General features: G+C 40.3%; 1 protein-coding gene across 7 annotated transcripts in view; it reads left to right on the top strand.

Annotated features, from left to right (window-relative positions):
- The window catches only part of LOC139367886 (transforming acidic coiled-coil-containing protein 2-like), a 218,145-nt gene extending 208,511 nt beyond the window's left edge, over positions 1 to 9,634 (top strand). For all 7 annotated transcript variants that reach the window (XM_071106248.1, XM_071106251.1, XM_071106253.1 and 4 more), the window contains 4 exons: positions 5,369 to 5,529; positions 5,791 to 5,897; positions 7,718 to 7,838; positions 8,107 to 9,634. In XM_071106248.1, the coding sequence (XP_070962349.1) occupies positions 5,369 to 5,529; positions 5,791 to 5,897; positions 7,718 to 7,838; positions 8,107 to 8,172 (455 nt within the window). In that variant the 3' untranslated portion in view covers positions 8,173 to 9,634. The remainder of the gene's footprint in view (positions 1 to 5,368; positions 5,530 to 5,790; positions 5,898 to 7,717; positions 7,839 to 8,106) is intronic.
- The last annotated feature ends 3,427 nt before the right edge of the window (positions 9,635 to 13,061 follow it).

Genomic DNA, 13,061 nt, shown 5'->3' on the forward strand with positions numbered 1-13,061 from the left:
CTACGCTTTCCAGCTATTATTATCTTCCAGATCAAACAAAGATTTACTCGTTGTCCTTTTTATCTCACTACTCTCGTTCACTTCTCCCTTTCCACCTCTGAAACATTTCTGAAGCTCTGCTCTGAATTTATTATTATTATTTTTTTAATAAGATTTTCATTCCCATTGTTCATATTGCGTCAGGGATATGGGGTCAACTTCAATCAATCCAGGAAGTTTTAACAGAAATTCCAATTCCAATTGTCCAGAATGCTTCTCTATGAGAAAACAGTTAGAATTGGAATTTCAGGTTACTTCACGAAATGGACCAAATTGAAAATGACCCCAACCCTGTACAACACTCGACACTCTCGCTAAAAGGAGTGAGCCGCCATTTTTTTTGTTCTACCACGGCTACTGCTCTCTCACGTGTCCTGCAGGGTTGGGGTCAATTCTCATTCAGTTCTGTCAATCCAGGAAGTAACTGTAAATTATAATTTTCCTACATTTGTCTCTATAAGCAGGTTTCCGACAACCTTTTTTATGTATAGTCGGATAAAAGAAAAAATCACGACAGAAAACAAGACATTTTGTCGGTAAACTTTCCAAATGTCAACAAAACAAAATACTCGAGACAAGGCAGGATCTTTTTGTGTCTGTAAAATAAATTACGCTAGAAATGGAAATGCTTTAATGAATTAATTAAATTGAATTAATTGGGTACTTTTCCCATTCCTGTGCAGTGGGTATTGAATGATATGGATGGGATAGGCCGATTTCCATTCAACCTTTTTTATGCGAGTAAAGTAGACCTACATGTCGGATTAAACAAGGTCATAAACTGCTGGAAACAGCTAAATTCTCGGTAAACTTTAAAGACATCTTTTAAAAAAAATGTATTTCACCTTTATTTAACCAGGTAGGCAAGTTGAGAACAAGTTCTCATTTACAACTGCGACCTGGCCAAGATAAAGCAAAGCAGCTCGACACACACAACAACACAGAGTTACACATGGAATAAACAAAGATACAGTCAATAATACAGTAGAACAAAAGAAAACAAAAAGTCTATATACATTGAGTGCAAATGAGGTAAGTTAAGGAAATAAATAGGCCATGGTGGCGAAGTAATTACAATATAGTAATTAAACACTGGAATGGTAGATGTACAGAAGATGAATGTGCAAGTAGAGATACTGGGGTGCAAAGGAGCAAAATAAATGAATAAATATATGACTGTAGCTCAGTAGAATTATATGGAATCCCATTTAGCTGATATTTTTTTTAATTCGGTACGGACTTTTATCCGCAATAAGTCAACTTGATGGAAACTCATCTCTGGTGGGAAACTATGCACATTTTTATTAGTATAGATTTTAGAATATTCGTATGAAAATCTGTCGCCAATTGGATGGAAACCTGGTTTATGAGACACGTTTTAATTGAAATTAGATTTGAAACGGATTGACTCCCAACCCATGTGTCCTGCTGCCCTCCCAGCTTGATAACACAACTCCTTCTTTTGTGTTCTGCTGCTCCTATTGTGTAACAGGGCTGCCAGGTGAGTATCGAGGACTCTGCCCTGTTAGTTGTTTGTGACTTCAGATCACATCCATCTGTCAAAAGAGAGATAGAAGTGACATTCATCTTCCCATTTCTGTTGTCTTTCATTTTTTCCAGACTTTTCTGTGAGCTAACTGGTGAAAGTGTACCTTCGTTAGTTTCTACACAACACCAGATTTCCATAAGCGAGACTTTCACGCTTTTTGTTCTTTCTTCCCCTGAAGTACACAGCAGGAACCTTTAACTCTCTCTCCCTAACACACACACACACACACACACACACACACACACACACACACACACACACACACACACACACACACACACAGTCCCTGTTCGGTGTGTATAGGTCCTTGGAGATCATACGTGAGCTTGGCAGTATTAATTAGTTAAACCATAGCTTCGTCGGAAGTTTCATGGTATAAATCAGCTAAAGAGGGGTCGGAACCTGATGTAAATCAGTGAACCCTCGCAACACGTCAAACCAATCAAATGCCTTGTTCCTCCGAGTGCCGTAGTAAGGACTAAACGTGACAACAAAACAACCACGGGGTTTCAAACCATTTTAGAACGTTTGCAGTGCGCTGGTTTTCAAACCATTTTAGAACGTTTGCAGTGCGCTGGTTTTCAAACCATTTTAGAACGTTTGCAGTGCGCTGGTTTTCAAACCATTTTAGAACGTTTGCAGTGCGCTGGGTTTCACAAACCATTTTAGAATGTTTGCAGTGCGCTGGTTTTCAAACCATTTTAGAATGTTTGCAGTGCGCTGGTTTTCAAACCATTTTAGAACGTTTGCAGTGCGCTGGTTTTTAAACCATTTTAGAACATTTGCAGTGCGCTGATTTTCAAACCATTTTAGAATGTTTGCAGTGCGCTGGTTTTTAAACCATTTTAGAACGTTTTCAGTGCGCTGATTTTCAAACCATTTTAGAATGTTTGCAGTGCGCTGGTTTTCAAACCATTTTAGAACGTTTGCAGTGCGCTGGTTTTTAAACCATTTTAGAACGTTTTCAGTGCGCTGATTTTCAAACCATTTTAGAATGTTTGCAGTGCGCTGGTTTTCAAAACATTTTAGAACATTTGCAGTGCGCTGGTTTTCAAACCATTTTAGAACGTTTGCAGTGCGCTGGTTTTCAAACCATTTTAGAACGTTTGCAGTGCGCTGGTTTTCAAACCATTTTAGAACGTTTGCAGCTCGCTTCTCTGTTGTTTCGAGATGAGTTAAAGCTGCAGCGAGAAGGGAGAAATGGTCTACAATGCTGGCTTTGTGGGGGATGTTTCTGAAGTGATAATTGGTTGTAAAAGCTAGCATGAGGGACAAGAAGTAGCTAGCCACAATAAGGTTTGTTTTAAGAAAAGTCAACTAAACTTGTAAGCTACCTAGGTATAACTAACTAGCAAGCTACTAGTTAATTAATCACTCTCACGATTATAAAGCCAGCAAAATGTTAATAAAAACAGCATATTATTGACCTAAAAGGTTAGCTGTGTTAGCCCAGTCGCTAGCTTATTCAGGGTCAGTTATATATAGAGCAACCATGTACTGTCTATCGATGGGAACAACTGCAATAATTTTTCAAGCAAATTAATTCAATAAATTAAAATGAACCTCATAAAATGTTAGCTGTAATGCTAATCGCTAGTAATTTAACTGTTAGCTGTAATGCTCATTTCCTGTAGCCTAAATGTTAGCTGTAATGCTCTGTAATGCTAATCTCCTGTAGTTTAACTGTTAGCTGTAATGCTAATCACCTGTAGTTTAACTGTTAGCTGTAATGCTCATTTCCTGTAGCCTAAATGTTAGCTGTAATGCTAATCTCCTGTAGTTTAACTGTTAGCTGTAATGCTAATTGCCTGTAGTTTAACTGTTAGCTGTAATGCTCATTTCCTGTAGCCTAAATGTTAGCTGTAATGCTCTGTAATGCTAATCTCCTGTAGTTTAACTGTTAGCTGTAATGCTAATCGCCTGTAGTTTAACTGTTAGCTGTAATGCTAATCGCCTGTTGCCTGACTGTCATCTCCTTATTGTCATACTGTACCTACATTACAAGGGTTGGATTTGCACTAAACAATTGTATATGTCAGCACTTAAAAGGCATGTACACAATCTGATATATAATTCACCTCATATACATTGTCTAATGTTTTAAATTGACAACATAGAGCTCAACATGTAAACAATGTGTGAGTTTGAGCTATTCTCTGCTTCAGATGACAGATGCCCTTAAGGCCAGCAATGCCATCATACTGTAGGCCTATGGCTGCGTTGGCGATGCATGTCATATGGTAAGCTGCACAATGGATTCACGTGGCTGATATACTGAGAGAGAGAGAGAGAGAGACAATCAAATGAAAACAGATTAGAGATCTTAAAACTAGACAAAAAAATAGACATTAGTGTAAACAACAACAGATAACTGGTATGTAAATATTAAACATTAGTGTAAACAACAACAGATAACTGGTATGTAAAGATTAAACATGTTAGTATAAACATTAATATATAATTGAGTAGTAACAAGTAGTCTGTTATTACTAAAGCCTCATTTCAGATGAACAACATAAAACTGCATACCAACGTTGGTCAACGTTGTTCCACTGATCCCTGATCTACTGGCTGAGCAGACTTCGATTCCAGCCCAGCAATAAGCACAATTGATTATCAACTCAACTAGATTTGATAAGTTGAATCAGGTGTGTTATTGCTGGGCTGGAACAAAACCCTCTACAGAGTTGGATGGCTCCAGTAATAGGTTCCTACATTGTGTTTAACTGTATTTTTGTATACAACATTTGCTAACATACTGTAGATAAGCCTAGACATATAACCCAAGGCATATATACCCTTAGACTCTTGTGCCATTCATTGGGACTTCTCTCTTCATCTGCAAACAGGCTTTCAAAGCTTTACATAAGCTGAGGACAGAAAACATAGTCAAATTAGACACCACTGTTATATAAAAGGCCACTCTAAAATGTATTCTGTTCGCCAGAGAACGGAATGTTTATTTCTCTACCATAACCCTGGTCTCCCAGCCTGTAAACCCACTAACTCGTTATTAACCACTGCTTAAATAGGGTTGGAACGTTACAATGTCAGTGTGTTGCTCGTTCCCGAAGTCTGGATCTCGTTCATTTCACTCATCGTTCAGTGTTTGTTCTGTCTGCACGCTTCACACCAGAAATACACGCTTGATCAATATCGCCTTCATGCTAAAATGTCCCTAACGCAGGCATCATTAACTACTGTTGGAACCTACTGTGCTTTTATTGATTTCTAATCTGTGTGTGTTCGTGTGTGTGTATGTAAGTAAGCATGTGGGTTGTGTATGTTGATATGCATATGAGCAAGTGTGTGTGTGTGTGTCTGTCCGTCTGTGTCTATAGCTGGGCTTTTTTACGTATGAGAATGTGTATGAGCAAATGTGTTAGTGTCTGTGTGTGAAGTACCAGGAATACAATCTAATCTATATCCTTTCTCTCTCTCCCTCTCTCTATCCCCCCCTCCTTCCCATCTCATGTCTATCCTCTCTTTATTCTCTCTCTGTCCTCTCTCCTCTCTCTCTCTCTCTCTCTCTCTCTCTCTCTCTCTCTCTCTCTCTCTCTCTCTCTCTCTCGCTCTCTCTCTCTCTCTCTCTATTCTCTCTCTGTCCTCTCCTCTCTCTCTCTCGCTCTCTCCTCCTCTTTCTATTCTCACTCTGTCCTCTCTCTCTCTCTCTCTCTCTCTCTCTCTCTCTCTCTCTCCTCCTCCTCCTCTCTCTATTCTCTCTCTGTCTTTTCTCCTCTCTCTTCTCCCTCCCTCCATCTCTCTCCTCCCTCCCTCCAGACGATGAGCAGAAGGATAAGTCTCTGTCTCACCACACCATCCAGCAGCTGATCATAGAGAAGGACCAGGCTCTTTCAGACCTCAACTCTGTAGAGAAGAGTCTGGCTGAACTGTTCAGACGTTACGAGAAGCTGAAGGACGTCCTCGAGGGCTACCGCAAGGTGGGTACACACAGAGAGACACATACATACACACAGACACACACAAACACCAACCAACCTTACTACCGCACACACTGCTAATGGCTGTCCATCAATGTCGACGATGACGTATGTCTGCTTACCGTATACCTTCTAGTGATATAGTAGATGCTCTTATCTAGAAACACTTCCAATCTGTGCATTCAACAGAATTAGACCAATCACAAAACAGGATCTTTGCAAGTGAAAACTTTCTTTCTCTCTCCTTTACCTGTCTCTCAGAATGAGGAGGTGCTGAAGAAATGCGCTCAGGAGTATCTGTCCAGGGTCCGTAAGGAGGAACAACGTTACCAGGCCCTGAAGATCCACGCCGAGGAGAAACTAGACAAGTGAGTGCACCTCGCACACTCTGGTTGCACTCACCGTGACATTCAAAGCATGTTAGAACTCATACGTATTCAACCGAGTCAAGTCAAACTCCATCTATAGTGGATTGTCTCAAAACACTAAATTAAATAAAAACAGAAAGATATAGACAACCACAGATATTATAGAATCTCAATCGGCCAACTGTGATCCAGTTACTTGTTGTTGATAGAGGTGATCAGATGATCTCCATGACACTAACATCCTGTATGTTCTGACCACCATGACACTAACATCCTGTATGTTCTGACCACCATGACACTAACATCCTGTATGTTCTGACCACCATGACACTAACATCCTGTATGTTCTGACCACCATGACACTAACATCCTGTATGTTCTGACCACCATGACACTAACATCCTGTATGTTCTGACCACCATGACACTAACATCCTGTATGTTCTGACCACATTGACACTAACATCCTGTATGTTATGACCACCATGACACTAACATCCTGTATGTTCTGACCACCATGACACTAACATCCTGTATGTTCTGACCATGACACTAACATCCTGTATGTTCTGACCATGACACTAACATCCTGTATGTTCTGACCACCATGACACTAACATCCTGTATGTTCTGACCATGACACTAACATCCTGTATGTTCTGACTACCATGACACTAACATCCTGTATGTTCTGACCACCATGACACTAACATCCTGTATGTTCTGACCACCATGACACTAACATCCTGTATGTTCTGACCACCATGACACTAACATCCTGTATGTTCTGACTACCATGACACTAACATCCTGTATGTTCTGACCACCATGACACTAACATCCTGTATGTTCTGACTACCATGACACTAACATCCTGTATGTTCTGACCACCATGACACTAACATCCTGTATGTTCTGACCAACATGACACTAACATCCTGTATGTTCTGACCACCATGACACTAACATCCTGTATGTTCTGACCACCATGACACTAACATCCTGTATGTTCTGACCATGACACCAATATCCTGTATGTTCTGACCATGACACTAACATCCTGTATGTTCTGACCACCATGACACTAACATCCTGTATGTTCTGACCACCATGACACTAACATCCTGTATGTTCTGACCACCATGACACTAACATCCTGTATGTTCTGACCACCATGACACTAACATCCTGTATGTTCTGACCACCATGACACTAACATCCTGTATGTTCTGACCACCATGACACTAACATCCTGTATGTTCTGACCATGACACCAATATCCTGTATGTTCTGACCATGACACTAACATCCTGTATGTTCTGACCACCATGACACTAACATCCTGTATGTTCTGACCACCATGACACTAACATCCTGTATGTTCTGACCACCATGACACTAACATCCTGTATGTTCTGACCACCATGACACTAACATCCTGTATGTTCTGACCATGACACCAATATCCTGTATGTTCTGACCATGACACTAACATCCTGTATGTTCTGACCACCATGACACTAACATCCTGTATGTTCTGACCACCATGACACTAACATCCTGTATGTTCTGACCACCATGACACTAACATCCTGTATGTTCTGACCATGACACTAACATCCTGTATGTTCTGACCACCATGACACTAACATCCTGTATGTTCTGACCATGACACTAACATCCTGTATGTTCTGACCACCATGACACTAACATCCTGTATGTTCTGACCATGACACTAACATCCTGTATGTTCTCACCATGACACTAACATCCTGTATGTTCTGACCACCATGACACTAACATCCTGTTTGTGTATCTCAGGGCGAACTCCGACATCGCCCAGGTGAGGATGAAGTCCCGTCAGGAGACAGCAGCGTACCAGGCCTCTCTCAGGAAGGAGACTATGAAGGTGGACTCACTGGAGAGAACTCTTGAGCAGAAGGTACTGATCTCGGATAAGTTTAGCCTTTTTTTTCACAATGGATAAGATTTCATGGACGGGGGGGACCATGAAGTCCTAGATAATCACGCTTTGTCAATAAATGCCCCAGGGTGCACGCATTATTTGTGACGGACACAGGATTCAAACCGAGGTCTCCTGTTAGCCCCCTGAGCTAAAGGCTATACAAATATTTTAGTCACAATTTTGGGGGGGACGAAATGAACACGGAATTACTCTAACCTCCTGGTTTTGTCTCTCTTCCTTAAAGAACAAAGAGATCGAAGAACTGACCAAGATCTGTGACGAGCTGATCGCCAAGATGGGAAAGAGCTAGCAACACTGAACACGTCCATGTCTCCAGGGCCTGAGGGGAAGGAGTGGTAGAAGAATAGAAGAAAGAGAACCACATCCTCTCTCTTCAAACCTTCCCTTTGGACTGATGGGCAGCTGGACAGATGGACAGTTGAAGCCAAAGTGGTTTCTGGATTTAATATACTACTGACTGACTGTGTACATGTATCTACTGGCATCATTGCAACCCCAGAGTATTGGGGAGGGTCAATGGTTTTCTTCTGTTTCACCCAGTACATTTTGATGTGCCAATGTGCAAAACATGTCCTGTATCAGGGATCCGGTGAAAGAGTGTTTTGAAATGTACTCTATATCATAAATGAGAGAGAGAGTGTGGTGTGTGTGGGTGTGTGTGGTGTGTGTGGGTGTGTGGGTGTGTGTGGTGTGTGTGGGTGTGTGGGTGTGTGTGGGTGTGTGTGTGGTGTGTGGGTGGGTGGGTATGTACAAGTGTGCAACTCAGTCTCATGTACACATTTACAGTTTGTACACATGTTGTGGTGTGTGTGTGTGTGTGTGTGTGTGTGTGTGTGTGGTGTGTGTGGGTGTGTGTGGTGTGTGTGTGTGTGTGTGTGTGTGTCTGAGAAAGCGTGTGCGTGATAGAGAGAAAGGTGAGTGCATTGATTGAAGATAGACCGATATGCGATGTGGTTGCCATGACAACAAATGATGGGGAAATACGGTTCCCTCTTCCAACTCCTGCTGTGTCTTCAATCCTCAACACTAGAGAGGGAAACACAGAGGAAAAGAAAACCATATATATATATATATATATATATAGAATAAATCAATGAATCGTTCAGTTAATAAGAAATAAACTTGATCAGAGAGAACTGCATGTGGAAGTAGAAAAATATAAACGTCCTTTTTGTTTTGTAAGTAGGAAGTTGATGATTATAATAGAGATATATATATATATCTGCATTTTGATACAATATTGTGTTTAAATGGCTTCCCTTGGTCGTGTTACCGTGCAGATACTTTGTGAGGTGTAATTTTATGTCATATCTTTTCTTGGAGAAAAAACTAAACGTGTGATGGGATTTTATTTATTTTAATTGTAATATTGAGGACGATGAACGGTAATTATTCCTGTAATAATCAGGTGTTGGGACTGAGGGTAGGTAAAGTAATTCAATCTTGGATCTCTATGTCACAGTCCTGTTATAATTGATGTGTTCACAAGGTGGAAGCAATTGAAAAAAAAAAGAGCTCTGCAAAGCTACACGTCTGGGTTCAAAATGTTGAGTGTTTGTTCTGGCCTAGAGTGCCAAATGGGCGGAGTTTGCAGTTTTGGGACTATTCTATTAATCTGTTAAACCAGGCAAGATCAATCAAGCGCCGAAAATGTAATTGAATTGATTTCTAATACTATTTGAACCCAGGTCTGCACAGCTATAGTGTACAGCATTTGAAATGTGAAATAAAGGAGGACAATAGAAACATGGGACGTGGCTTCTTTGAAAAACAAAAAACAAAACGACAAACACCTCCAAAGTGATTAGGCCAGCGTTTCCCAACCTAGGGGTCGCAACACCACGTGGGGTCGCCTGATATGAAAATGGAGTCCTAGTAGGAAAATGAAAATTGCACGCACATACGCACGCACGCACACACACACACACACACACACGCACACACACACACACACACACACACACACACACACACACACACACACACACACACACACACACACACACACACACACACACACACACACACACACACACACCTAGGATTCTCAGTGCTGTGGGAATGACAGAAACGGTCCCTGTGTCTCATGTTTATTTCAGAACACCTCTGTTCATTTTTTTAACATTTGCGGTGTGCATATGCCTTCACACTCAACAGAGTGAATTCAACACTTTCGAAAGTGTTGAAATGTTAACATTTAAGACAATGTTTCTGTCACCCTACACAGAGTAGAAAATTAACACTGGCTGTGTGAAATTCACAATACGCTGAACTAATTAGTATTTCACTCTACTCTGAAGTGAAATATAAAATGCACTCACTCTACAGTGGAATAAAAGTGTAATTAAACGGTGTGATATATTTCCCAGGGTGCCTTTTCCTTTTTGAGTGAATAGTAGAGATACCACCCATGACTGTATTGGTAGAGATACCACCCATGACTGTATTTGTAGAGATACTACCCATGACTGTATTTGTAGAGATACCACCCATGACTATATTGGTATAGATACCACCCATGACTATATTGGTATAGATACTACCCATGACTGTATTTGTAGAGATACCACCCATGACTATATTGGTATAGATACCACCCATGACTATATTGGTATAGATACTACCCATGACTGTATTTGTAGAGATACCACCCATGACTATATTTGTAGAGATACTACCCATGACTGTATTTGTAGAGATACCACCCATGACTATATTTGTAGAGATACCACCCATGACTATATTGGTAGAGATACCACCCATGACTATATTTGTAGAGATACTACCCATGACTGTATTTGTAGAGATACCACCCATGACTATATTGGTATAGATACCACCCATGACTATATTTGTAGAGATACCACCCATGACTATATTGGTATAGATACCACCCATGACTATATTGGTATAGATACTACCCATGACTGTATTTGTAGAGATACCACCCATGACTATATTTGTAGAGATACCACCCATGACTATATTTGTAGAGATACCACCCATGACTATATTGGTAGAGATACCACCCATGACTATATTTGTAGAGATACTACCCATGACTGTATTTGTAGAGATACCACCCATGACTATATTGGTATAGATACCACCCATGACTATATTGGTATAGATACTACCCATGACTGTATTTGTAGAGATACCACCCATGACTATATTGGTATAGATACTACCCATGACTGTATTTGTAGAGATACCACCCATGACTATATTGGTATAGATACTACCCATGACTGTATTTGTAGAGATACCACCCATGACTATATTGGTATAGATACTACCCATGACTGTATTTGTAGAGATACCACCCATGACTGTATTTGTAGAGATACTACCCATGACTATATTAGTTATTGACAGATACATGGTTGATGAATTAGTTCCTTTAAAAAGGCCTGTGGCTTTCACCAAGGACCCGATATCCCGACATAAATCGTCAGCATGCTTCAGTTAGTCTGGCGCCTAGCCGAGCCAAAGGAGTGAGCTCCCATACTTCCTTAAACTACTTTCGCTTGATAAAATAGTACTGTTTGTCCATTTTGAGACACTGTAGCCAGTATACTGTACACCATCTTAGAACGAATCTAAGATAACTCAAGAAATCTGTCATTAATTCATACGTTTTTTGCTGAAGTAATCTTAGTTGCATAATTTTACATCTAAGATGTTTGTTGCAGTATTTTTCAATAAAAGAAATGTGCATGGAAATGGGTTATCTCTCGTTGAATGACAACAAAGCCTTATTAATGAATCCCTACTGTTGACTATTCAACTATGAAGGGGCGTAGACTTTGGCTCCGAACTTCAGCTTGTCTCCAGAATTTTTCTTGTGTTTGTGTGTCTGAACAGCTGAAAAAAAACCTCACCGAAGTCCAAAACAAACTAAAAAAAGTCACAAAAAAGTAAACTTAATATATACACGAAGTCTTCGGCTGGAAAGCACTCCGACGCCTTTCCAAAATGACGCCTCTCCTAGGTACGCCTCTCCTACGCACTTCTTAGTAGTTGGTATTCGGTCTTACCTTGTGAAGGTGCGTAATGGGCTTTGCAGGTGTGGTTCCCTTGTGCACGCGTAATAAGTCTTAATTCAACCACTGAAAATCCTCATCCACTTTTCAGTACATTTAACTTAAGCCATCCCTTTAAATACGGTGTGCCTTTAAATAGAATTTTAATGAACAGACTAGAATACATCGAGAGAATGGAATTCTGAAAATAGTGATCAATGAAAGAATGCCATCTACCAACTGGTAGTTTTAAAATACCAGTTGGTAGATGGCACTGCGCCTTAGACCACTGTGCAAGAGGTGTCACTACAGTACCTGGTTCGAATCCAGGCTGCATCACATCAGGCCGTGATTGGGAGTCCCATAGGCCTGCGCACAATTGGCCCCCACGTCATCCGGATTTTTCCGGGGGTAGGCCGTCATTGTAAAATAAGTATTCCTTCTTAACTGAATTGCCAGGTTGAATATTTTTTTTTAAATTTAAAATGTCATTTTGGAAGGTGGAAAAAAAAGTGTACAATAAGGGTTGAACAATAGTCCTATAAATCTACTCTAATTCTCAGTAATTATGGAACTGTTATCGCGTACGTTGTGAACCGTGCTCCAGGTTTAACCTGCTAAGTGTGGTCTGACTTCCATAATGATTCTAATAGACACCGTGTCCCAAATTATTACACAACGTCAACCTAATATAATCCACTAATGCTAGCGACCCTCGGGAACAACTCAAACGGACATGACAGAGGAAAGAAAGGTAAGAGGAATGAAATTATGCAAAATGTAGACTACAAACTGAAGGAAACCAACTCTACAGTTATAAATGTAGGCTACAAACTGAAGGAAACTCAGACTACAGTTATAAATGTAGACTACAAACTGAAGGAAACTAAGACTACAGTTATATATGTAGACTACAAACTGAAGGAAACTAAGACTACAGTTATGAATGTAGACTACAAACTGAAGGAAACTAAGACTACAGTTATAAATGTAGGCTACAAACTTAAGGAAACCAACACCACAGTTATAAATGTAGACTACAAACTGAAGGAAACTAACTCTACAGTTATAAATGTAGACTACTGTCACGCCCTGACCATAGTTTACTTTGTATTTTCTATGTTTTGATTGGTCAGGGTGTGATCTGAGTGGG

The sequence above is a fragment of the Oncorhynchus clarkii genome, chromosome 16, assembly GCF_045791955.1.
Source record: "Oncorhynchus clarkii lewisi isolate Uvic-CL-2024 chromosome 16, UVic_Ocla_1.0, whole genome shotgun sequence".
NCBI classification, from domain to species: Eukaryota; Metazoa; Chordata; class Actinopteri; order Salmoniformes; family Salmonidae; genus Oncorhynchus; species Oncorhynchus clarkii.